This window comes from Mesoplodon bidens (genome assembly GCF_964165515.1).
Source record: "Mesoplodon bidens genome assembly, chromosome: 5".
NCBI lineage: Eukaryota > Metazoa > Chordata > Mammalia > Artiodactyla > Ziphiidae > Mesoplodon > Mesoplodon bidens.
In genome coordinates, this window is record NC_138161.1 from 99,320,187 (window position 1) to 99,346,364 (window position 26,178).

General features: G+C 41.9%; 1 protein-coding gene and 1 long non-coding RNA gene across 6 annotated transcripts in view; one reads left to right on the forward strand and one right to left on the reverse strand.

Annotated features, from left to right (window-relative positions):
* Positions 1-6,472, reverse strand: part of MCF2L2 (MCF.2 cell line derived transforming sequence-like 2) — a gene marked incomplete at its 5' end in the record, with an annotated part of 240,613 nt that extends 234,141 nt beyond the window's left edge. Inside the window, 3 exons of the mRNA XM_081235351.1 lie at positions 5,746-5,892; positions 5,990-6,217; positions 6,337-6,472. Of these exons, the coding sequence (XP_081091477.1) occupies positions 5,746-5,892; positions 5,990-6,217; positions 6,337-6,472 (511 nt within the window). The remainder of the gene's footprint in view (positions 1-5,745; positions 5,893-5,989; positions 6,218-6,336) is intronic.
* A 5,607-nt stretch (positions 6,473-12,079) lies between these two features.
* Positions 12,080-25,874, forward strand: LOC308618291. 5 transcript variants are annotated; one of them, XR_014015986.1, is made up of 5 exons: positions 12,080-12,280; positions 19,615-19,793; positions 21,236-21,375; positions 22,122-22,309; positions 23,959-25,874. It is a non-coding gene; the product is annotated as an uncharacterized lncRNA (long non-coding RNA). The 5 variants fall into 5 exon arrangements; XR_014015988.1 differs by lacking the exon at positions 23,959-25,874 and adding an exon at positions 20,833-21,001 and having other exon boundaries at positions 22,122-23,929; XR_014015987.1 differs by lacking the exon at positions 22,122-22,309.
* The last annotated feature ends 304 nt before the right edge of the window (positions 25,875-26,178 follow it).

Below are 26,178 nucleotides of genomic sequence, written 5' to 3' on the forward strand. Positions count from 1 at the left end.
CCCCACACCCAATAGGGTGGTGAGGGTCACTGAGCAGAGGAGAAGTCCTGCCTCACACCTGGCTCTGGCTTCAGCCTCTCTATCTCCAGCCCCACCACCTACCAAGGTGCTAGCTACCAGCACACCCTGAGGAAAGATGTGACTTGGGCCCATGTCAGATCCAGCTCTCCCACCAAAGCCACTGGGCACATGCAGTGCCCAGTGTAAGGATGCTCCCACACAAGGACACCCCTTCAAGACCAGGATAGATAACTGTTTCACCTAATTGCATAAAGACAGAAAAAGTTAAGCAGAATAAGACAGAGGAATTTGTTTCAAATGAACGAACAAGGAAAAAACCCTGAAAAAACAACTAATGAAACATAGATAATTTACCAGATAAACAGTTCAAAGCATTATAATAAGAATGCTAATTGAACTAGGGAAAAGAATAAATGAACACAGTGGGACTATTAACAAGGAACTAGAAATAAAAAAAGAACGAGTCAGAACTGAAGAATACAATAACTGAAATGAAAAACACACTAGAAGGAATTATCAGCAGACTAGGTGATACAGAAGAACACATAAGTGATCAGGAGGATAGAATAATGAAAATCACCCAATCAGAACAGCAAAAATAAAAACAAATTTTTAAAATAAAATTTGGAACAACATCAAGCATAACAATATTTGCATTATAGAAGTCCCAGAAGGAGGAGAGAGAGAAAGGGGTCAAAAATGTATTTCCCAAACCTGAGGAAGGAAACAGATATCCAGGTACAAGAAGCAAAGAGTCCCAAACAAGATGAACCCAAGGAGACCTAGACCAAGACATACTGTAATTAAAATGGCAGAAGTTAAAGACAGAATTCTAAAGACAGCAAGAGAAAAACAAAGTCACATATAAGAGAATCCCCGTAAGACTACCAGCTGATTTTTCTGCAGAAATTCTGCAGGCCAGAAGGGAGTAGCATGACATATTTAAAATGCTGAAAGGGAAAAACCTACAACCTAGGATACTCTACCCAGCAAGATTATCATTCATAATTGAAGGAGAGATAAAGAACTTCTCAGATAAGCAAAAACTAAGAGTTGGTCAATACTAAACTGATACTAAAAGAAATGTTAAAGGGTTTTCTCTAAGTGGAAAAGAAAAGGCTACAACAAGAAGTATGAATCTATAGAAAAGGAAAAATCCCACTAGTAAAGGCAAATATACAGTGAAGGCTATGGATCAACCACTTAAATAAGCTGGTACAAATATTAGAAGACAAAAAAATTGTAAAAATATAACTACAATATATGGTAAAGGGATAAACATGAACATATAAAATATGACATCAAAAACACGAAACATGAGGGGAATAAAAAAATGTAGATCTGTTAGAATGTGTTTGCACTTAATGACTAACACTTAAAAAAAATATATATATATATATATATATATAGTTATAGGTCAACATATATAAATTCCATGGTAACCTCAAATAAAAATTCTACAATAGATACACAAAAACTAAAAAGAAAGAAGCACATGCACACCACTAAATAAAATCATCAAACCACAAGGGATGAAAATAAAAGAAGAAAAAGAACAGAGAAGAACTACAGCAACAAAACAAGTAGCAAAATGGCAATAAGTACATACCTATCAATAGTCACTTTCAATGTCAATGGACTAAATGCTCCAGTCAAAAGACACAGGGTGGCTAATTGGATAAAAAAACATGGCATCTTCTGCTGCTTACAGGAGATTCACTTCAGAGCTAAAAACACACACAGACTGAAAGTGAGAGGATTTTAAAAGATATTTCGTACAAATGGAAACAAGATAGCCGGGCTATCAATACTCATATTAGACAAAATAAGACTTTAAAACAAAGTCTAGAGCTTCCCTAGTAGCACAGTGGTTAAGAATCTGTCTGCCAATGCAGGCGACACGGGTTCAAGCCCCGACCCGGGAAGATCCCACATGCCACAGAGCAACTAAGCCATGAGCCACAACTACTGAGCCTGCGCTCCAGAGCCCATGAGCCACAACTCCTGAAGCCTGGGCACCTAGAGCCCATGCTCTGCAACAAGAGAAGCCACCACAATGAGAAGCCCGCGCATCACAACGAAGAGTAGCCCCCGCTCACTGCAACTAGAGGAAACTCACGCACAAAGACCCAATGCAGCCAAAAATAAATAAATAAAAAATAAATTAATTTTAAAAAAACAAAGTCTATAACAAAGAAGGGCATTATATAATGATAAAGGAATCAATACAAGAAGAGAATGTAATACTCATTAACATATGTGTACCTAATATAGGAGGACCTAAATGCATAAAGCAAGTACTAACAGATAGAAAGGGAGAAATTAACAATAATACAGTAATAGTAGGGGACTTTAACACCTCACTCACATCAATGGACATTATTAGCCAGACAGAAAATCAATAAGGAAACAATACTCTTAAATGGCACATTAGACCCACTGGACTTAATAGATATCTACAGGACATTCCATTCAAAAACAACAGAATACACATTCTTTTCAAGTGCACATGGAATGTTCTCCAGGATAGATTACATGCTAGTCCACAAGTCTCAACAAATAGAAATTATATCAAGCATTTTTTCTGACCACAATAGTATAAAACTAGAAATCAATTACAGGAAGAAAAATGGGAAAAACACAAACACGTGAAGACTAAACAATAGGCTACTAAAAAACCAACGAGGGCTTCCCTGGTGGCGCAGTGATTGAGAGTCCGCCTGCCGATGCAGGGGTCACGGGTTCGTGCCCCGGTCTGGGAAGATCCCACATGCCGCGGAGCGGCTAGGCCTGTGAGCCATGGCCACTGAGCCTGCGCGTCCAGAGCCTGTGCTCCGCAACGGGAGAGGCCACAACAGTGAGAGGCCTGTGTACCACAAAAAAAAAAAAAAAAAAAAAGGGGCAGAAGACCTAAATACACATTTCTCCAAAGAAGACATAGAGATGGCCAAGAGGAACGTGAAAAGATACTCAACATCACTAATTATTAGAGAAACGCAAATCAAAACTACAATGAGTTATCACCTCACACCAGTTAGAATGGGCATCATCGGAAAATCTAAGAACAATAAATGGAGAGGGTGTGGAGAAAAGGGAACACTCTTACACTGTTGGTGGGAATGTAAACTGGTGTAGCCACTATGGAGAACAGTATGGTCCTTAAAAACCTAAATAGAATTACCATATGACCCAGCAATCCCACTGGGCATATACCCAGAGGAAACCATAATTCAAAAAGACACATGTGGGGCTTCCCTGGTGGCACAGTGGTTAAGAGTCTGCCTGCCAATGCAGGGGACATGGGTTCAAGCCCTGGTCTGGGAGGATCCCACATGCCACGGAGCAACTAGGCCCATGTGCCACAACTGCTGAGCCTGCGCTCTGAACCCCGCGAGCCACAACTACTGAAGCCCGTGCACCTGGAGCCCGTGCTCCACAGTGAGAGGGGCCGCTGCAGTGAGAGGCCTGTGCACTGTGGCAAGGAGTGGTCCCCACTCTCTGCAACTAGAGAAAAGCCCACGTACAGCAACAAAGACCCAACACAGCCAAAAATAAATAAATTAAATTAATAAATTTATTTTAAAAAAAAAGAAATGTGCCAAAAAAAAAAAAAAAAAGGCACATGCACCCCAATGTTCATTGCAGCACTATTTACAATAGCCAGGTCATGGAAGCAACCTAAATGCCCATCGACAGACGAATGGATAAAGAAGATGTGGTACATATGTGCAATGGAATATTCCTCAGCCATAAAAAGGAACAAAACTGGGTCATTTGTAGAGACGTGGATGGACCTAGAGACTGCCATACAGAGTGAAGTAAGTCAGAAAGAGGAAAACAAATATCATGTTAACGCATATATGTGGAATCTAGAAAAATGGTACAGACAAACCAGTGTGCAAGGCAGAAATAGAGACACAGATGTAGAGAACAAATGTATGGACACCAAGGGGGGAAAGGGGGGAAATGAATTGGGAGATTGGGATTGACATATCTACACTAATATGTATAAAATAGATAACTTATGAGAACCTGCTGTACAGCACAGGGAACTCTATGTCACTTTGCTGTACAGTAGAAACTAACACAACATTGTAAAACAACTATACCCCAATTAAAAAAAAAAAAGAAACAGGAGAGAACTTAATAATCATCCAAGTCTACCTCCTCGTTTAACAGATGGGAAGCTTCACCCTGAGAAAGGCCCAGTGATCTGCCCAAGATCTTTAGTGGCAAAGAGCCCAGGGACAGGACCAATAACACATACACAGGTTAGATGGTGTTTTCACCCACATTATCTTACAAGCAGACTGAGCTGGGTGGGGAAGGATTATTAAAATTCCCATTTTCAGCCTGAGGTGGAATGACTTGTCCAGAGCAGAATTCAAATTGAGATGGTCACACACCCATTCCACTGTTCTTTCCTGCACCACAGTTTCTTGCACATGTTGGTATTTAGCTCAATCATCTCAGCATTCAATATATTTCAAACTACAAGTTCTGTTTTATTTTATCCTACCTTCAGCAGTATTTCACATTCGGCCTTCTCTGGTAGGATTATACTGACCTTTTGTCTTAAAGAAAAACCAGTTCAGTGGCCACATTTGGCACCAGAAACATTTTTTAAAACTGAATGAGGCTCCCCATACAAATCATCTTCACAAGATATATCACATGTGTATCATTCCAGATGTATATCATTATTGCACTAAACACACTGAACCAGTGTGCTCAAAGAGCAGTAACAGCTCACTAATTGAAGCAATATTTATCATACAAATACCAAAAGGCAGTTTTAACAAATGCGTGGAACACTGAGATAAAAACTTCCTGACTTCATCAATAAAAACTGATTTGCATTCACATAGGGTCTCAAGGTGAAGTGAGCAACAGAGAAAATTATCGGGATTATTCTAGTCATCTAAATCCAAAGGCTCTGAGCCTGAACGTGTTTTTTTATTTGAGGAGGTCCAGGGAAGGGGTGGGGGAGAAAATGTTAAGGAGGAATTACCTTGCCAGTGTCTCAATGTTCTCTTACGGTATAGGGCCTATCTTTCCACCACCACCCTTATTTCAGGAGGAAGGCACGCATGTTCTGCTCCCCATTTTAAACTCATGGAAGAAGATTAGAATTGCTCAGTCTCGTGGGGCTGGCAGAGGTTTCTCGGTGGGGTTCACCTGGGGCCGGGCGACACCTCCAGGCCGTACTTCTATAGAACAGGCCAGGGAGCTGGACTGCGCCCCGGCCCTCTACTGTGACCTGCATCCCGGCACGCTGTCTCGTGAAGGACCCTCCAGTGGCCTGACATTGATTTCTGCTGGAAAGCACCGGCCTTCGCTCCTCCCGTTCCCTCTCCTTTCTCAGCATCGGGTCAATCACTACACAACTGGCCACCCCTGCCCGCGGTCAGCAGCGGGTAACAGATCCTAACAGCCAGCTAGCCCTGGGTTTAGCGCTCAACTGACTCGGCAATTGCCTGATGAAGGCTCCTGCCCCATGACCTGCTCCGGCCCCGCCAGACGCGGGGGACGCCCAAGGCCGCGAGCGCAGCGCCCCAGGGACGCCTGTTACAGAGCAGCACCGGAGGCAGCTAGGCCCACACGCTGGGCAGGCGCCCCTCGGCCATCCCAGGGCTGCGACGGAGGGCTGGGTGGGGGGGAGACCAGGTCCCAGGCAACGCCCCCACCCCCCATTAATAAAACGCAGAATTAAGCGTCATTTACCGACACGAGCGATCACTGTGGTCAGTCGCCGGGTGAACTCCTGAGGGGCCATTTCTTCTTTTAACCAAAACAGCACTTCGCCGAAAAACCACTCGGTATAAACAAAACAAAGCAACACAAAACTGTTTCTACTGATGCTATGGATGACTTTTTAAAGGCATCTCTTCGCGAGGATGCTCGGCCCTCACACTCTTCCTCGCTCTCCTCAGGCACAAAACGAGAGTCACTCCCAGCCAAGGCCAACTCTCCAGGGCCGCGCGGTTAGAGGACGCCAGCCACGCCCCGGAGGGGGTTATTTTAAAGATTAGGTGGGGCGGCTTTTCCAACTTGACGACTGGCTTTACGAGAGAGGGAAGCGGCAGTTCCGGAGAGGAGAAAAGCAAGTCGCCCCAATCTCGCTGTAACCGCGCCACTGGCGTCGCGGGCCGAGGGGGCGCATGGGTTTCTGGATTTGTGGTCAGATGTGCGCTGCCTCCCGGGAGGGTCGCGTCGGGATGAAGGATGCTCTGTCAGCGCGCAGGGGGCACGCGGAGTCAGCGGGTGCAGAAGGCAGAGAAGCTGAGGTGTCCAGGGCTCAGCCGGGCAGCTCACCCCGCGTCGCCGCGCGCCCTTGCGCTTCCCGCCTCCGCGCCCACCTTTCCCCGCCCGGGGGCGGTGCCCGAGGCTCCCGGAGAGGCGCGCACGCGCGCGAGCACCGCCCTTTTTCGGGTGGGGCAGGTGCGCCCATTCCTCTAAGAATGGGGGCGATTCAAGATCTGTCCTCCAATTGTGGGAGAGGAGACAGCGAGTTCGGTGCGCCCGCCAGCACCGGGGTTCTGAACGCCAGATGCTCGGTTACCTGGCTCGTCTCTCCTCCTTCCCCGCCAGGTATTTGCGGAGAAACCTAGGCGAGAAAGGGACTGGCAGGGAGTTCTGCGGCCGCCCCGCTGGGGCTCTGGAAGGAGGGCTGTTTGAGGCCCAGCTGCCCGTCCCATCCACTGACTCCGGGCTTGGGGGAGGGACGGTGGCTGGAGTTTGTTTCCCCCTGTTAGGGGTTGTCTCATTCAGTTATCAGCGTCCACTGGACACATTCGCATTTGGAGCCGGGAGCGCGGGCTGTGCGCACCTGGCTCCGCACGCGTGTGCGTACGTGTGTCTCCACTGTGTGGGCCTTTTCCTTTGTGCAGCTCCTCCCGTGCGCCCCCGCTCCGTCTGCCAACTGTCAGGCGCGCCAGTGCGCCCTCCTGGAAAGGCTCCGGCACAGCGCCATTGCGGAAAGCATCGGATCCGCAACTATCCAGTGGTAGACGCTGTCCCGGGGCTTCCTTAGGTGGCTCCAGATACGACCAGACAGGCGGACTAACCGAATTCAGTAGAGCTCCACGTGAAAAGCCTGAGCAAACGAGAATCTAGTCAGGTTGTCCCCCAGTCCATTCCTAAAAGGGGGGACCCTGTCGCGAGAGTGCCAGGACCACCCACAGATTCTGAGCCAATTCCGGGAAGCTCAGCTTTCCTCTTTGGTATGTAAAAAGCCAAACCCCAAACAAACACCTTGGATTCAATTTCTAGTAATAGCCACTCATCCCAGGGGTTTGGGGACGTTTTTAAATGCTTTCTGCTAACAATTGTGGGCTGTGGTTAAGAGATGATGTTAGTCCACCTGCTACGTGAAATTTGTGCAGAGGTTCTTCTCTCCTGTGATGTTTGGGCTCTTTGCACTCTGTCTGCACAAGTAGAGCAACCATTTTCATAGCAACCTCCTGCGAGAAATTCAGAAAGGGGTTAAAGACCCAAAGGAGTAAAACAGCTTTGGGTTGTGTTTCCACGGTAGTATCTGGCTCTTCAAGGGTCACAAGTATTTTTGAGAAACCAAATGAGGTGTTTTCTGTTGGTAGTAGTCAGTACTTGGTGACCAGTCAGAGCCAACTGTGAACTGGCCCCCAGAAACCAGCATATTGCTAAGGAGACTGATAATGTGGGACATTCTGGACTTTGCAGATCCAGTGACCTCAGCTTCTCAGATTAAGCCAGGTTTTATGGGTAAGAATCATGGATGGAAGGGAGAATGGGAAGAGCAAGAAGAGTCAGGTGAAGCTTATGAATAGGAGTGAGAGAGAAAAGAAAGAAATAGAAAGGAAATACATCACACTCAGAAGGCTGGTCTCCTTCCCACATCTGTACCTTCACAATCTTCAGAGGTTTCCATGGAGATGAATTGGCTGACTTTATAGCAAGATGTAACAGGCAGTGGCTATCCTCAGAAACCAGTTGTCCCCCCATTTCTAATACACGCTCTCCTGGGGCCTCAACTGCTTCACCTGGGCTGTGAGGGGGTGGGTCTGTGATCTCCAAGTTCCCTTTTCCAGTTCTGAAATCCTGTAACTGTAACTAAGAAGAAATGAGCATAGTTTTCAATAGCCCATATCTCCTTGTTCCTCTGAGAAAACAGTTATTATCTCCATTGCTCTTGTGAATATGTACATGCTCCCTGCCTTCTCTCCTTCCCTGCCCTCCTCCCTTCTGTGCCTCTCTTTATCTTTTCTAATTATGATTTATTTCCTGTCTGTGACAAATCACGTTGCTCTAATATATGGCAAAATCAAGGAACAAGTCAGAATAGCCTGCCTTCCTCTCTAATGAATGAATTAATAATCAGTCACATCTATTGAACATCAATTATATGCTCAGGGTTGTGATAGGCAGTGTCAATTATAGCAGCTACCACCGCCATATAGTAAGTGACTGTTCTGTGCCACCTGGTATAATGGTAGGCATTTCACAAACATCATTTAAGCCCCAAAATAACCCTTTAGGGCTTTAGTCTTATTTTGCAGATGCTGCTGGCACAAGAACCAAACTGTGTATCACTTATCTTATGAATCTAGACCATTCTCTGCCTTCAGGTAAGGATTTGTCTGAGCTTAGAAAGACAAACCATCCTCCAAGCGCTGCCAAAGTAGATTCTACCTCCCTTTTGGTGGATTGTCAGCACTGCCTCCAACAATGAAGAGAAAGACAAAAGACCCACTTTGGGTGCCACAGGTGAGGTTAGGCACCATTGGGGCCGCCCAGTTTAGTCTAGATCAGTGGTTCTCAAACTAACAGAATCACCTGGAAATACAGGTGATTTTTTTAAATACAAACTCCTGGTCCCCATCTCCAGAGATTCTGATTCAGTAGTGTGGAATGAGGCCTGAGAATTTGCATTTTTAACAAGTACACAGGATTACGGATGCTGGTGGTCCTGGGACCACCACTGGCCTAGAGCAAAGCTCTTCAAAATTCTTAGACTGCAAACCACAGTATGATATAAAATTTACATCATGACATAGTCAACATAAATTACATAATTAAAACAAAAGTTGTATGGAACAGGGCTTCCCTGGTGGCTCAGTGGTTGGGGGTCCGCCTGCCGATGCAGGGGGTGCAGGTTCGTGCCCCGGTCCTGGAGGATCCCGCATGCCGCGGAGAGGCTGGGCCCATGGGCCGTGGCCACTAGGCCTGTGCGTCCAGAGCCTGTGCTCCGCGGAGGTAGAGGTCACAGCAGTGAGAGGTCGTGTACCGCAAAAAAAAAAAAAAAAAAAAGTTGTATGGAACAATTTTTTTCCCTTCAGTAAAGTTAACTCAAAATGAATCACTGACCTAAATGTAAAACACAAAACTATAAAATTCCTATAACATAACATAGGAGAAAATCTAGATGACCTAGGGTTTGGTGAAGACTTTCTAGGTACAACATCAAAGGCACAATCCGTGAAAGAAAGAATTGACAAGATAGACTTCATTAAAATTAAGACTTTCTGCTGTGTGAAAGATGATATCAAGAGAATAAAAAGAGAAGCTATGGGCTGATAGAAAATAGTTATGAAAAACATATCTCTCTGTTAAAAAAATAAAGGCCTGTTATCTAAAATATACAAAGAACTCTTAAAACTCAATGGTTAGAATAACCTGATTTTTAAAATGGGCTAAAGACCCTCACAGACACTTCCTCAAGGTATACAGATGGCAAATAAGCATATGAAAAGATGCTCCACATCATATGTCATCAGGGGAATGCAAACTAAATAACAATGACATACCACTACACACCTAATAGAATGGCCCAAATCCAAAGCACTGACAACACCAAATGCTGGTGAAGGTGTGGAGCAACAGGAACTCTCATTAATTGCTGGTGGGATTGCAAATAATTTGGAAAATTGCACTTTATAAGATAGTTTGGCAGATTTTTACAAAACTCAACGTATTCTTACCATGTATTTCAGCAATTGTGCTCCTTGGTAATTATCCAAAAGTCAGAAATTTATGTCCACACAAAAACCTACACATTTATAGCAGTTTTATTCACAACTGCAAAAACTTGGAAGCAATCTGTCCTTCAGTAGATAAATGGATAAATAAACTGTGACACATCCAGACAATGGAATATTAGTCAGTGTTAGAAAGAAATGAGCAATCAAACCAAGAAAAAAAAGAAAGAAACTTAAATGCATATTACTAAGTGAAAGAAGTCAATCTGAAAATATTGCTTATTGCATGATTCCAACTACACTACATTCTGGAAAAGGCAATACTATAAAGACTGTAAAGAGATCAGTGGTTGCCAGGGATTATGGGGGAGGGAGGAATGAATAGCCAAAGCACACACAACTCTTAGGGCAGTAAGACTACTCTTTATGATCTATAATGGTGGACACATATCATTATAAATTTGTCCAAACCCATGAAAGTACAACACCAAGAGTGAAGGCTGGGACTTCCCTGGTGGTCCAGTGATAAAGAATCTGCCTTCCAGTGCAGGGGACGCGGGTTCAAGCCCTGGTGGGGAAACTAAGATCCCACATGCCATGGGGCAACTAAGCCTGCGCACCACAACTACTGAGCTCTTGAGCCTCAGCGAGAGAGCCCACGCGCCCTGGAGCCCATGTGCCACAAGTAGAAAGAGAAAACCCACACTCCACAACTAGAGAGAAGCCCATACACCACAACAAAGAGCCAGTGCTGCAAGGAAAGATCCCTCACGCCTCAACGAAGACCCCGTGTGCCATAACTAAGATCTGATGCAGCCTAAATAAATAAATAAATAAAGGGGGGGAAAAAAAACAGTGAACGCTAATGTGAACTAAGGGCTTTCAGTGATTATGATGTGTCAGTGTAGGTTCATCAATTTAAAACAAATGTACCACTCTGGTGGGGGATATTAATATTGGGGAGGGAGTATGCATGCGTGGGGGAAGGGGAAAGCTCTACCTTATGCTCAATATTGCTGTAAAAATTAAAGTCTACAAACTTGCAACTAGAAGACTAATAAGTTCCAGAAATCTAATGCACTGCATTAGTGATTATAGTCAACAATACTGTATCATGTACTTCAAAGTTGCTAGGAGAGTAGATCTTAAATGTTCTCAACAAAAAAGAAATTATAGGGATTTCCCTGGTGGTGCAGTGGTTAAGAATCCGCTTCCCAATGCCGGGGACACGGGTTCGAGCCCTGGTTCGGGAAGATCCCACATGCCGCAGAGCAACTAAGCCCATGCGCCACAACTACTGAAGCCCACGTGCCTAGAGCCCATGCTCTGCACAAGAGAAGCCACCGCAATGAGAAGCCCGCACACCACAACAAAGAGTAGCCCCTGCTCACCACAATTAGAGAAAGCCCGCGCACAGCAACGAAGACCCAATGCAGCCAAAAATAAATAAACAAAAAAAGAAATTATAATTATTTGATGTGAAAGGGTTGTTAGCTAATCCTATGGAGGTAATATTGCAATGTATAAAGGTATCAAATCGACAGGTTGTACAGCTTAAACTTACACAACGCTATGTCAATTATATCTCAATTTTTAAAAATAGCATTATAGAAAAAAATTAAGTCTATCTTAAAATTCTGTAATTTCAATTTTGAGACGATTAAGAGGAGGATTTTTTTAAAATACATGTTTTCACATTTTTGAAAATATTATAAAATTTTGTATTCTTCTTACCTCACACCCTTTTATATCTTAGGACAGCTCCCCTTTCTTCTTCCCCTCAGAAAACTCTAAAGATTAAGGGTCATGAAGGGCTCTTCGCCCTGGAACCCATGAGAGGAAAAGAACCCCACAGAAGGAAACATCCATGGCACACGCAGGCAACCTAAGGAGGCTGACAGCATACCCCTACCCCAGTTGGATCCCAGCCCAAGGGGCGGACGAAACAGGGACCACACCCCCGCGGGCGCGCAGCCTGATTGGCCAGTCGCCGCTACTGCCGCTCTGCTCTGTTCTTTGATTGGTTTTAGTGGTGACGCCCCCTCCAGAATGCGTCGCTCGGATTGGCTATTTCTTGGTTCGGACTAGACGGAGACCAGAGGAGGACAAGAGACTTCTATACGGTATGGAGGGACGATTTGGGTGACATCTGAGACGCAGCCGCACATCAAGAAGCGTCCGGGCTCCAGGGACATGGCGGCGGCCTCTGTGGTGTCGGTGCTGCTGGTGGCGGCTGTGAGGGACCAGTGGCAGCCAGTCCAGAGCCCGCTGCTGCTGCTGCTGCTGCCGCTGCCGAGGCAACGGTGGGTGGTAGGACGGCTGTGTTTCTGCCCAGGGATGGGGGCGTGGGGTGTTGGCCGGCCTGAACTGTGAAAGAGTTGCGGAGGTACCGGAGGCTCGGTAGAATCTGCTTGTCAGGGGATTCTGCTTTCAGTCCCAACCCTGAGAAGGAGTCCTCCTACACCCAGCCCTTCCCTTTCTTTCCCCTCCCTAGGTTCACTCTTCAGCCCGCCCTTTGCCTTAGTTTTCTCCACTTGGGTGTGGGGGTGGGGGGAATGGAGCTGGGCCTGCCATCCTCCGTGCTCCCCTACCTATGCGGGCAAGAATAGGGTTGCCAGATTTAGCAATAAAAATACAGGATGCTAGCTAAAATTTAAATTTCAGAAAAACAACACAATTTTTTTTAGTAAAAATATCTCTGATATCAAATAAAATTAAAATATAAAACATTATTTGTTATTTGTCTGAAATTTAACTGTGCGTCCTGTTTTTTATCTGGCAATCCTAGGCAAGAATAACATTTATACACCTCCTAACCATTTACAGTGTCCTTTCATAGCACTCCCTGTATGGGGAGTGTTATAATCCGTGTTCCGATGAAACCCAAAAGGTCTAATCCAAGGTTATGCAACCAGTAAGTAATGGGGCCAGGACACTTTAAAAGCCAATTTCAGTTCTGTTGTCCCTCTCAGGTGTGCAATTCAAAGAAAGATTCCTGGGGAGCTCTTATAATTGTTGGAATGAATCTACTTAACAAAAGCAAATTTATCTTTCAGAGGGGCTGGAGAGTTGTTTTATATTCAGGTTCTCTGCTGTGGCGTTTACTTTATATTTGGGGGAAGAAACTGTGTTAAACTGTCAAGGTAGTGATTAAGGCAGTGAAGTGTACTCTGGAAAGAGACACACCTGGGTTCAAAGCCTAGCTTCACCACTTTGATGGCAGTAGGCAAGTTATGTAATCTTTCTGGGCCTCCATTTCCTCTTCTTTAAAATAGAAATGATAATAATTGTATCCACGTCATAGGATTGTTGTATTAAATTCTTGTCAAGTGCCTGGGACATTGAAATTAGTTAATTTTAACTATGATTAGCCATTATACTTTGACTTTTAGTAAATGTGAATTTTTGGCATAAATCATTAAATGATTAAATATATTTTAATAGATCTTTATTGGAGTATAATTGTTTCACAATACTGTGTTAGTTTCTGTTGCACAACAAAGGGAATCAGCCATATGCATACACATGTCCCCATATCCCCTCCCTCTTGAGCCACCCTCCCATCCTCCCTATCCTACCCCTCTAGGTCATCGAAAAGCATCCAGCCGATCTCCCCGTGCTATGCTGCTGCTTCCCACCAGCCAACTATTTTACATTCGGTAGTGCGTGTATGTCGATGCTACTCTCACTTTGCCCCAGCTTCGCCCTCCCACCCCATGTCCTCAAGTCCATTCTCTATGTCTACCTCTTTATTCCTGCCCTGCAACTAAGTTCATCAGTACCATTTTTTTTTTTTTAGATTTCATATATATGCTTTAGCCATACAGTATTTATTTTTCTCTTTCTGACTTACTTCACTCTGTATGACAGACTCTAGGTCCATCCACCTCACTACAAATAACTCAATTTCATTTCTTTTTATGGCTGAGTAATATTCCATGGTATATATGTGCCACATCTTCTTCATCCATTCATCTGTCGACAGACATTTAGGTTTGTTCCATGTCCTGGCTATTGTAAATAGTGCTGCATTGAACGTTGTAGTACATGTCTCTTTCTGAATTATGGTTTTCTCAGGGTATATGCCCAGTAGTAGGCTTGCTGGGTCATATGGTAGTTCTAGTTTTAGCTTTTTAAGGAACCTCCATACTGTTTTCCATAGTGGTTGTATCAGTTTACATTCCCACCAACAGTGCAAGAGGGCTCCCTTTCCACCACACCCTTTCCAGCATTTATTTTTTCTAGATTTTTTGTTAATGGCCATTCTGACTGGTGTGAGGTGATACCTCATTTTAGTTTTGATATGCATTTCTCTAATAATTAGTGATGTTGAACATCTTTTCATGTGCCTCTTGGCCATCTGTATGTCTTCCTTGGTGAAATGTCTATTTAGGTCTTCCACCCATTTTTTAACTGGATTAAAAAATCCTCCTGTTGAGGAGGAGGGGAAAAAAGCAGGGAGAGGGGGAAAGGCCTTGGCTGTGGGGGGCGGGGCCTCAGCGAGGGCGAGGTTTGGGCAGTGGGCGGGGCCAATGCCCAGGACCCACAGGGCTGGAAAAGGCCCTGGGGGCGGTGGGGGCTTAGGCTCTCAAGGAACAGAAGGAGCCCAGGTGTGCCCCCATCCCTGGTCTCAGAGGGTGGGGGACCTCACCTGGGAGCCCAGCAGGCTTCCTGGGCTCCAGTGGGTGGGGCAAACACCCTCCTCTCCTCTCCTGCTCTTCTGGTCTGGGAGGGCCCCTCCCTGGGGGGGCCCCTCCGGCCTGCCTCTCCTGATCTCCCCGGCCTCCCTCCTATGCCCAGAGGACCAATGCGGCAGGCTTGGCGGGGGGTGGGGGGGTGCCCTTGGAGGGCAGGGGACCGGTCTGGGAGCTCAGCAGGTTCCCCATGCCTGAGTGGGCGGGGCAATCACTCAGCTCCTCTTCCGCTCCTCCCGGAGGGCCCCTCCCACCTGCCTCTCCTGATCTCCCCGGCCTCAGGGACGCCATTCCTGTCTGGTCTCCGCTTCTCCTCCCCCCTCAGCCCCCCTGCCTCCTACCGGTTCACTTTGGGGTTCCTCCCGTCTCCTTGGGCATCAGAGTCCCTCACCAGCAGCCGGCAGGCGCCCTAGTTGTGGGGAGACGCTAACTTCACGGCTTCCCACACCGACATCTTGACTCCACCTCCCTAAATATTTTAATTTTAAGTTTAAAAAAGCCAGGTAATTAAGAATATTATGAATATTGTGAATTTCAGTGAAAAGAAATGTACTGTTCAATAATAGTTAAAATAGATATCTTAGACCGTAATATACCAATTTTACCAAATCAAATATCTGTAAGCCAGGCTAATATAATATATTTATATGTTAGTCTCAGTAATTGCTCCCCATGTATAATTTTATATGGTTTTCATTGTCTTTGTGTTATAAACAGGAAGAAACATTAACAAGCCCCAAGGGAAAGAAAATGACTACAGGTTGAGGGATAAAGCCAGAAAGTAGGTTTATGGTCAGCTGTTTATGGTGAAGTAGACTTAGTATATTTTAAAAACCAAATGTCAAGCTTCGTAGGAGTTTTATATTTCTTTGTATATTGTTTTATTTCCTTAGCATTTACAGTGTTAACATAGTTCACCTACAAACTATTCTCTAAAATTCCTCTTGGGAACTTTTCCCAGTTTTTCTCCAAAAAAACTACAAAACTTTTCCACCACCTTGAAGAGAATGTGGAATTATGAAAACTGAAGGTCTAATCTTAGCAAGTACTCACTATTACCCACATGATCGTAAACAAGTCACTTAACATATCTGAGACTTTATCTCTAAAATCATAACTAACGAAAACCTACTCCGTCATCCCCAAGGTTTATAAATGCTACCAATTATTACTAGCTGTTATCCAACAGAGAGAACTTCAACCATAGATGAATCCAACTATTTGTATTCTTGTGCCTACAGCAAGCCTCCCAGAAGAGCTGGAGAAACTTGAACACTTGAAAGACTTGGTACTAAAATAAATTCATGGTAGTCAACTTCATCTGGGCTTTCACACTGCACAGCAGGCCCACTGTGTTTCTCTAGCCCCCTCATTCTTCCTTTTTATGCAACTGCTGTTTCAAATCCTCTTCACTTTTTTCAAGCCTGTGACATCCCTAATAAGCCATTTTCAGCAAATGGTCTCAATGTTACTGAGAAAATAGAATACCCAAGCTTCTGAGCTTCCTGCCAACAAAGCTGCCCACCCACCTTCATCTGCAGCCATCCAACTTCCATCGAAGTCTCGTCCCTTTGCCTGTGCTCTGAATCCTTCCCCTCTCACCATCTCAGGGATCTCTACCATCAGTTATCACTTCTGTCACCTGGATGTTTAACCACTCCCTCTTTACTAAATCCTTCCCACCAGTATTTAAATATTCCGTAGTCTCTTCTTCAGGGAGTAAGTCCCTGTTTTTCCTCCCACCTAACACTCTCTTTCTTTTCCCATTTTTAATCAGTTTTTTAAGAACTGTCTACCCTGAGGTTTCTACTTCTTTACTTCCCATTCTCTTCTCAACCTGTTGTTCTTCTGTCCTCACCCCTCTCCTGAAACTATTCCTGCTAAGGTTACCAATAATTTTCTTGTCCCTAAATCCAATGGATTCTTGACCTCTTAGCAACATTTAACACCCTAATCCAGTGTTTGAGCAAACTACAGCACGTGAACCAAATCCAGCTTCAACATGTTTCTATATGGCCTGTCAGCCAAAATATATTTTTAATCTATCTGGCCCTTTACAGAAAAAGGTTGCCAACCCATTCTTAGGTCACACCCTCCTTTTAGAATAAATTCTTCTCTTGGCTCTTCTCTTTTAAGTAAGTCTAGTTTTCCTTTTACTCTCTCCTCTCTTTCTCAGTCTCTTGCTAGATTACCAGACCCTTAGATGTTGGAACTGTTCAACACTTTACGTTGGAAGTGGGATCTTCTGGATCTCATCTGCTCCTATAGCTTTGTTGAAAGCCCCCATATTTCTGTCTCTAACTCAAATTTCTTCTGAACATCATACATGTTGTTCACCTGCCTACTCAACATCTCCACTTGGTGTGCTACAGATACCCCAAACTCATATAGTTGAAATTTAACTCACAATCCTGTGCTAATCCTGCTTTTCCCTGCAGACTGTATAACTCAGTAGATTATAACATCATTGCCCACAAAGTTAATGTCAGAAATTTGGGAGTCCTTGAACATCTCTCCCTCTCCCTCCCCTCATTTTGTTCCACCCACATCTAAGTAATCACCAAGTGCTATTAATTCTATTGCCTACATGTTTTTTAATCTAATTAATTCATTCTGCCCAATACTACCACACACTTAGGTCAAAAACACCATCATCTGGTCAAATGCTTTAACCTCCTAAGTGGCATTCCTATTTCTCTAAAAAAACAACCAAAACCAAAAAAAAAACGGTTTTAATTGAGATATAACTCATATACCATAGAAGTTACCCCAAATTTTACAATTTAGTAGTTTTCAGTATATTCACAAGGTTCAAACATCTGTGGTATGTGTCTGGTATTTTTGCCATAAGCATCTTTGCTGTAGACATTTTTGCTGCATAACCAAGTGGTCATAAGGCAATTTTGCCATAAAAGATAAAATAACTAGTTGACAGTTTGGTTTGATAGTCTGGTTTCAACTGGGTGACAGTTTAGTTTCATTTCTCCATTGACACAGTACTCCTATTTTTATATTACATAAATCTTAGCCCTCATAATGATCTACACAGTGACGAGTAGACATGGTGGTCTTAAAATAGTAGATGATAACAGCTACGTATCAACTTGATAGAAAATACGGTGTTAAAACTTACTGGAAGTGTGAAGTAAGAGAGTTTAAAACCAGATTATATACTATACTAGAAAATGATAAGATATCATTTGCAAATCCTTTAGTGATTTGAAGGTACAGTGTTGAACCCGCATTTCCCATAGAACTTTGGAACATTGATTAACAGACTTGTGATAACACGCCAAAAACAAACGGTGTAGAGGCTCCATTATAAACATTCATCCCAGTGTTTGGAAACTGATACCTCTCTTAATGAAGGAAGAAATTGTAGTGAAAAAGGAAAAGTGCTATGCCAAATGAGGAGACAGATTGACATGCATTAAAAAATTTGTATAAAATAGCATTCTCTTACATCATAGTACAGTTATCAAAATCAAGAAATTAATTTTGATGCAATATTATTATCTAATCTGCAGACTTATTAAGATTTAGCCAGTTGTCCAACTAATGTACATTTTACCAAAAGAAAAGCTGGTTTTTTAGTGGTCTATAGTCTAATCCAGGATCACATGTTGAATTTAGTTGTCATGTCTCTTTGATCTGCCTCATTCTGGAACAAGTCCTCATTTTTTTTCTTTCATGACTTTAATAAGATGAGATGGTGAAGTGTTTTTTGGTATTCATGATGCATCCACAATAGAGAGCTCTACTTGATACTCAAACACAACAGTAGAGGATGGTGTCAATCACTGAGCATGTAGGCCAGTTTCTTTGGTGAATATCCCCCTTGTCCTTACTAGGGAGCCAGCAAGCTGGTATATCCACCTTCAGTCACTGATGTAGGGCTTCCCCCGGGGGACATAAATTCCCAGATGCTTCAGGTTTTACAAAAGTGAAGAACAGCTTATGACTTAGTGTAAAGAACCTTTTTAAAAACTATTGTCCATGCATGCATAGAGTTTTGGGTTTTGTTTCAAATTAAACTAGAACTAGGCTTGCATTTATGGTTTGCAGGGCTGTACTCAGTAGACTGAGAAACTAAAGCTTTCTTTCTTTCAGGATCCATGCACTTTGTGTTTTTGTTGTTAAGTTTAAATGCAATTTTGCAACATGAAAACTGCAGTGTCTGTAATTAGTTGGAAATCTTTGTCATTTGTGATACATCTGTTGCCTGCTCTGTTTTCAAAGCTTACTGTACTGCTATGTTAGCTATGAAATAAAGCTTTTCTTAGGAAAGCTTTAGGCTTTATTAAGATCAGGGCTGTATAAGTTTCCTATTGGAAAGATATTTATTTTTAAAGTGAATGATAATCAAGGAATACATATCAGAACAATTTGCCTTGGAGCTGTAAATGTAGAGCTTATTTCACTACTTACATGTCTTACACGTAAAAAAAAATGTAGGAACTGTTTGTTCTTTAATTGTTTGGTTTTTTAATTATCTAGCTGGTATCTCTAGGAAACTAAGGATCCCAAGTTTGAAAAGGCACAAAAATCTAATTAAAAATGAGATGCTTATGTATAGCACAGGGAACTCTACTCAATACTCTGTAATGACCTATATGGGAAAAGAATCTAAAAAAGAGTGCATATATTTATATGTATAACAGATCCACTTTGCTGTACACCTAAAACTAACACAACATTATAAATCAACTATACCCCAATAAAAAAATTTTTAATGAGGTTTTAAAGGGATTTTATCTTGAAGCAGTTTGATTTGTCTGCATTGTAAGCTTGGAAGTGATTCTGCATTGTGCTGCATAAAAGCTGTTTGCAGACCAGAATTTTAAACTAAATATGAACATTTTAGCATTTAGCCATGTGCTTTGAAAGTCATTTGATGGAGCCTTTATTTGTGTAACATAATAATTTAAGCTTTTGACTTTTAGATCCAAAAGGTAGTTCTGGCACTTGGATACTACTACCTTGGAGCAACTTGTCATGCCTGCATTGTGTGGAACCAGTGTTCAAAATAAAAAGCAAAAACTTCAGGCTGGTGGAGGAGGGAGCACACAACGTCCTGGTACTCCAGGGAGACCATTTGATATGTTAAATAGAATATATCATTGTAAGTATTGCCATATTTTTCCTAGGGCATTTTTTAACCAGTGATATTTGGGTTATGGGAGGGAAAATAATTATCCTAATTGTTTAAGCCAGTTGCCATGCATGAATATCTAGACGTGGTACTAATTCTTTTCTTTAATAGGCTTTATTTTTTAGAATAGTTTTAGGTTTATAGGAAGATTGAGAAGAGAGTTCCCAGCTTCCTATAGCGTTAACAACTTACATTAGTATGGCACATTTGTTAAAATTAATGAACCAACACTGACACATTATTATGAACTAAAGTCCAGAATTTATTCAGGTTTCCTTAGTTTTTGCCTAATGTTCTTTTTCTATTCCAGGATCCCAATCAGGATACCACATGACATTTAATTGTCATGTCTCCTTAAGCTCTTCTTGGCTGTAACAGTTATTCAAATATTCCCTTTTTTTTGATGACCTTCACCATTTTTAAAACATTTATTTATTTTATTTATTTATTTTTGGCTGCATTGGGTCTTCATTGCTACGTGTGGGCTTTCTCTAGTTGTGGCGAGCAGGGGCTACTCTTCGTTGCAGTGCGCGTACTTCTCATTGCAGTGGCTTCTCTTTTTGTGGAACATGGGCTCTAGGCATGCGGACTTCAGTAGCTGTGGCTCGCGGGATTTAGAGCACAGACTCAGTAGTTGTGATGCACGGGCTTAGTTGCTCTGCGGCATGTGGGATCTTCCCGGACCAGGGCTCGAACCCATGTCCCTGCATTAGCAGGTGGATTCTTAACCACTGTGCCACCAGGGAAGCCCGACCTTCACCATTTTGAGAAGCACTGGTCAGATATTTAGTAGGATGCACTTGTGTTGGAATTTGTCTGATGTTTTTCTCAAGATTAGACTGTAGTTATGGGTGTTGGGGAGGAAGACCACGGAGGTAAAGTAACATTTTCATCTCATTCTATCGAAGGTTATTACTGTTGATGTTGACCTTGATCACCTGGCTGAGGTAGAGTTTGTCAGGTTCCTTCACATAAACTTATTCTTCCCCCCTCTCCTTCTGTACTGTAGTCTCTGGAAGGAAGTCTCTATGCACAGCCCACTCTTAAGTAAGACTTTTTTTTTCGCTTTCCAAAATGGATCAAGATGCTTATTTTGGATGAAGCCAATAAAAATGTTGAGCCAGAGGATTAAAGGTCAAATCCACGAGATTTACCAGAAATCAAATACAAGGACTCAGGTGTGCACGTGATTTTTCTGCAGCTGGCAGGTTGAGTTCATTGTTACAATATAGCTGTAAAGTGCTATATTGTCCTTTCCTCTGCCGAAAGCAATTGTGTCCTACAATCTCTGTCTAGCTCAGTTCTGTAGTAAGACAGGGACGCTTGGTCTCAAACATTATTTCTCTAATTATTATTATGAAAACTGTTATAATTGATATGTCAACATAATTAGTCATTGTCTCTTTTTTAAGGTTGTGTTGCTTTCTGCCTTAATGCCAATTGATATGCTGAAGACCTCAGAAAGTTCCTGAGAAATCCGTTTCAAATTCTAATGAAGAAAGAAGAACTGACCTTTGAAAAGGTCAATATCTTATAATAATTTTGAAAGAGGGTAATGTTTTTCTAATTCATATGCATAAAAATTATAGGCAGGATTTTTTTTTAACCTTCTTATTTAATCTCTGTGCTAAAATTGCAGTAACTAGTATCTGTAGTGTCTTAGTGCTTGTAATAAAGCTGACAGAGCAAACACAAGGAAAAAAACAACCATACCAGATAGTAGAAAAACTGCGGGTAACTCCAGGGTATTTTGTTCTAAGGTTTGGTACAGAATTTAGGCAGAATTAATAGAATGAATTTCTCTAACTGGTTCCTTCCAATGGTAGGGATAGAGAAGTCAAATGGCTTTTTATTCTGACTCTGATCTGAATTAACATTTTCCTCTCTGAAATACTGTAGGGAAGGAATTGTATGCTCTTTGTGACATATGAGAGACCGGCCAGTAAACAGGCTGTTCTTTTTCAGAACACAGACAAAAGGTAGACTGGCTCCGAGAAAACGCATGCCAGGAATTTAACTTCTGATGTGGCAAGAGCTGTTCTTGCCTAGTATTGCTACTCAAGACACTGTTAATATCTAATTATTTCCTTAACAAACTGAAGCAGGATCTAGTTACAATGTAGCTGTGAAGTGCCGCATTGTCTTTGCCCCCTGCTCAAAATAAGACTGTTTCCTTTCAAGCCCTGTCAGCCATGGTGCTGTAGCAGCCAGGGATGCATGGTCTCATACACATGTACCAATTTAAACCCTGACTCAACAAATGACTCCTGAGAGTTAAGGCTTATTAATATTTTGCAGGTGGTGACAGAAAGAAAGAGGCATTACCAAGAGGGAATTCAGCTAAGGGACCAACCACATTTTGATTACTACTGACTTACTGGCATTTAATTTAATTACAATATTTACCTACTAAAAGATGGTTTCAAGGGGAAGATTTTTCGTCTTTGTCAGCTCAAGCTACATGGGGGAATAAAGACCATACTCCAGTGAGCTGTGTGATATATATGCAGTTCGTTACTATTTTGTGCCCTGAAAGATTGTATAGAAGTTGCTTTTTGAATCAGAATTTGAATAGATGTTATCATATCTCAAGCTCATGATTTTCATGTACAGCTAATGTCTATGGTTATAAACTATGATTTGCCCACTACTTATGAAAACTATATTTTCATTTGAGTATTTGTCATCTTCATTGAATTACTTGCTTTTATTCTGGAAAAATAAATTCATGTGTTGCTTTTCAAGTATGATTTTGTCAGCCAGACAATCTTGAATCAGGAAATGTAGTAACATGTAAGTCGTATTTAAATTGTACTTGGAAATATTCGTGGTTAAACAGAACACAGTGGGAAAACAATGTGAACTGTAGCCCAGATTTTGGACCCTATAGAGTATATATTCACAGGGAAAATCAATAATGCTGTTAGATCTGGTTGTCTTAACTTACACATGAGTCTTTTTTTTTTTTTTTAAGTCATGTTGCTCATGCCTTGTGCTTTCTTGGTGATTCCTCTATAATTAAGATTTTTCTCAGCATTTTCTGGTGGCAGTTTATATTGACCCTGGCTTAGTTACAGTAGCTTTATCACTAAATAAATTAAATTATGTCTTGCTACTAATATAAAAATAACTTGTCAAAAAATATAGTAGTTGGTAAGAATAGATAACGAGGTGATGCTCAGACATGGCACTGGCCTGATTTAGGACATAGATTCGTAAGTGAAACAGCATGTTGTTTGGTTAAAGAGCAAGTCAGTATTTTCATATTTGTTTTCCTCTTGTACTGGTTATTTGGTATTTTAAGTTGCTCCAGCCAAGACATTTTTGATTGGTTCTATCATCTGTTTTAGTAGAAAGCTGTGGTGGTAAACATATCTCAGGCATCTGCTACAGTGTATGAGGTGACCTGAGCAGAAAGCAGTGATAAATATGGGTTACCATAATAAATTTTTAGAGGTTTCCCCCACACTGGAAAAAGTTTTAAATCCTGGATCAAATCTGTCCAATAGAACTTTCTGTAGTGAGGGAAATGTTTTATATCTGCGCTGCCCAACACAGTAGTGACAGGCCACGTGCGGCTACTGAAATATGATTAATGCAACTGAGGAGCTAAATTTTCTATTTTATTTCATTTTAGTTTAAATAGCCACATGTAGCTAGTGGCTATTGCATTGGACAGCATAGTCCTAAACAATAGTTAACATTCCAGAGTTTATATTTTCAATTTAGAGTTCCAAAAGTGTGTCAAAATGGATTACACAGCTGTTCCTTTTGCTTCGTCCCTGGTATTTATGTTTGTCCCAGGCTGACACCTGCTCTTGGCCCACTTTGGTAGGGGCTTTAATTTCACTACCCCAAACACAATACTGTCATCTGCTCTGTAAGTAATAACACTCAAGCCACCTGATAGAATCTGATCTTGCAACCAGAAGAATCTTTTTGAACTAACCACAAAAGATATCTTTTCTTTTTCTCTAGATATTGTGACTAGGATCTAGTGCTCCAATTAGAAGTCCTCTAAGTATAATCTTGCCAAATAAACAGCCACTGATGGTTAACAAGTAGCTCATATCATTAGTACTTTATGTAGTACTTGATAAGTGATATTCTGATTAATAATTTTTCTTTTGTTCAGAATTGGCAGTGGGAGTCAATTTGGGAGGAAGACTGTGGCCATAAGCATTGAAGAAGACAAGAAGATTCTTTGTGACACTGAGCCTTTCTACCATACTACACTGGAGGAAATGCCAATGAATGTGGCTGACCTAATTTAATTCCTAGGATGAAATGGTTTTGAATGTAGTGCTTGCTGTTGGTGAATAGGCAATCACAAAGTGCATCATGCTTCTTTTGGGGGAAATATTTGAAGCTTTGTCTCAATGCTCATAACAGATCAAAAATATAGATTTTGATAGCAAAGCAACTTCAGCCATGAGCTCATGTGAGGAAAGTCATTGGCTTTATCCTCTTTAGAATTAGACTGTTGGGGTGGCTATAAAAGATGGGCTCGTACCCAATCGAAAAATGAGCAGAAGACCTAAATATACATTTCTCCAAAGAAGACGTACAGATGGCCAACAGGCAAATGAAAAAAGTCTCAACATTGCTAATTATCAGAGAAATGCAAATCAAAACTACAATGAGATACTGCCTCACACCAGTCAGAATAGCCATCATTAGAAAGTCTACAAATAGGGCTTCCCTGGTGGCGCAGTGGTTGAGAGTCCGCCTGCCGATGCAAGGGACGTGGGTTCGTGCCCCGGTCCGGGAAGATCCCACATGCCACAGAGCGGCTGGGCCCATGAGCCATGGCCACTGAGCCTGCACGTCCGGAGCCTGTGCTCCGCAACGGGAGAGGCCACACAGTGAGAAGCCTGCGTACCACAAAAAAAAAAAAAAAAAAAAAAAAAAAAGTCTACAAATAGCAAATGCTAGAGAGGGTGTGGAGAAGAGGGAACCCTCTTACACTGTTGGTGGAAATGTAAATTGGTGTAGCCACTATGGAGAACAGTATGGAGGTTCCTCAAGAAACTAAAAATAGAATTACCATATGATCCAGCAATCCTACTCCTGGGCATATATCCAGACAAAACTATAATTCAAAAAGATACATGCACCCCTATGGTCATAACAGCACTATTCACAATAGCCAAGACATGGAAACCACCTAAATGTCCACCTAGAGATTAATGGATAAAGAAGATGTGGTACATATAATACAATGGAATACTACTCAGCCATAAAAAAGAATGAAATAATGCCATTTGCAGCAACATGGATGGAACTGGAGACTATCATAGTAAGTAAAGAAGTCAGAAAGAGAAAGAAAAACACCATATTATATCACTTATATGTGGAATCTAAAATATGACACAAATGAACCTACCTACGAAATAGAAACAGACTCACAGACATAGAGAACAGACCTGTGTTTGCCAAGGCATTGGGGGTGGGGAGAGGAGAGATGGAGTGGGAGTTTGGGGTTAGCAGATGCAAACTATTATATACAGGATGGATAAACAACGAGGTCCTACTGTATAGCACAGGGAACTATATTCAACATCCTGTGATAAAACATAATGGAAAAGACTATGAAAAAGAATACATATTTATGTATAACTGAATCACTTTGCTGTAGAGCAGAAATTAACTCAACATTGTAAATCAACTATACTTCAATTTAAGAAAAAGATGGGGTTGTAAATCTTTCTTAGAATCTTATCTCCTAGTTCTCCACACATGGTTATATTGAGTGTTCACTATCATTTAATAATATACTTGTTGACTGAAAGATATGTGCTGTATAAAAGCAGCCAATTATATTAAACTAGTTTATCTGCTGTTATTGTGTTAGTTGTTAGACTGAATGGAACTAACTTTAAAATGATTTTTTAAGAAAATATTTGAATTTATTTTGTTTGGTATCGTTGGTAAGTGTAAACTAGAGTCGTTTGCTAAACACCAGCAACAATCATGTCCTACAGTTAAATCTCAGAAAAATTGCTGTATTGTATATTGAATTTTCAATAAATTAAAATGAAGTATTTTTTCCTTAAAGTTGTTTGGTCCTTATTCCTTAAAGATCTGTACTTCTTGCCATAACTCCATATTTGCAAAGGAAAAGGTTAAAACAACACTGTAGTAAATATTTTACTCTAGTTGTAAAACTACAAAGGACACAATGAACGTGGCTTTTCATAAAAAGTCTTAATAATTCCAAGGTAGCTGCTACATGGCAGTAGCACAAAGATTGATCAGCTGCAGATTTCATCAGTATTATCTACTAAGCATTATCTGCCCCTTTGAGAAAAAAGAAGCATTAGAATGGAAGATTCCTCCCTCTTCTGGTATGGCA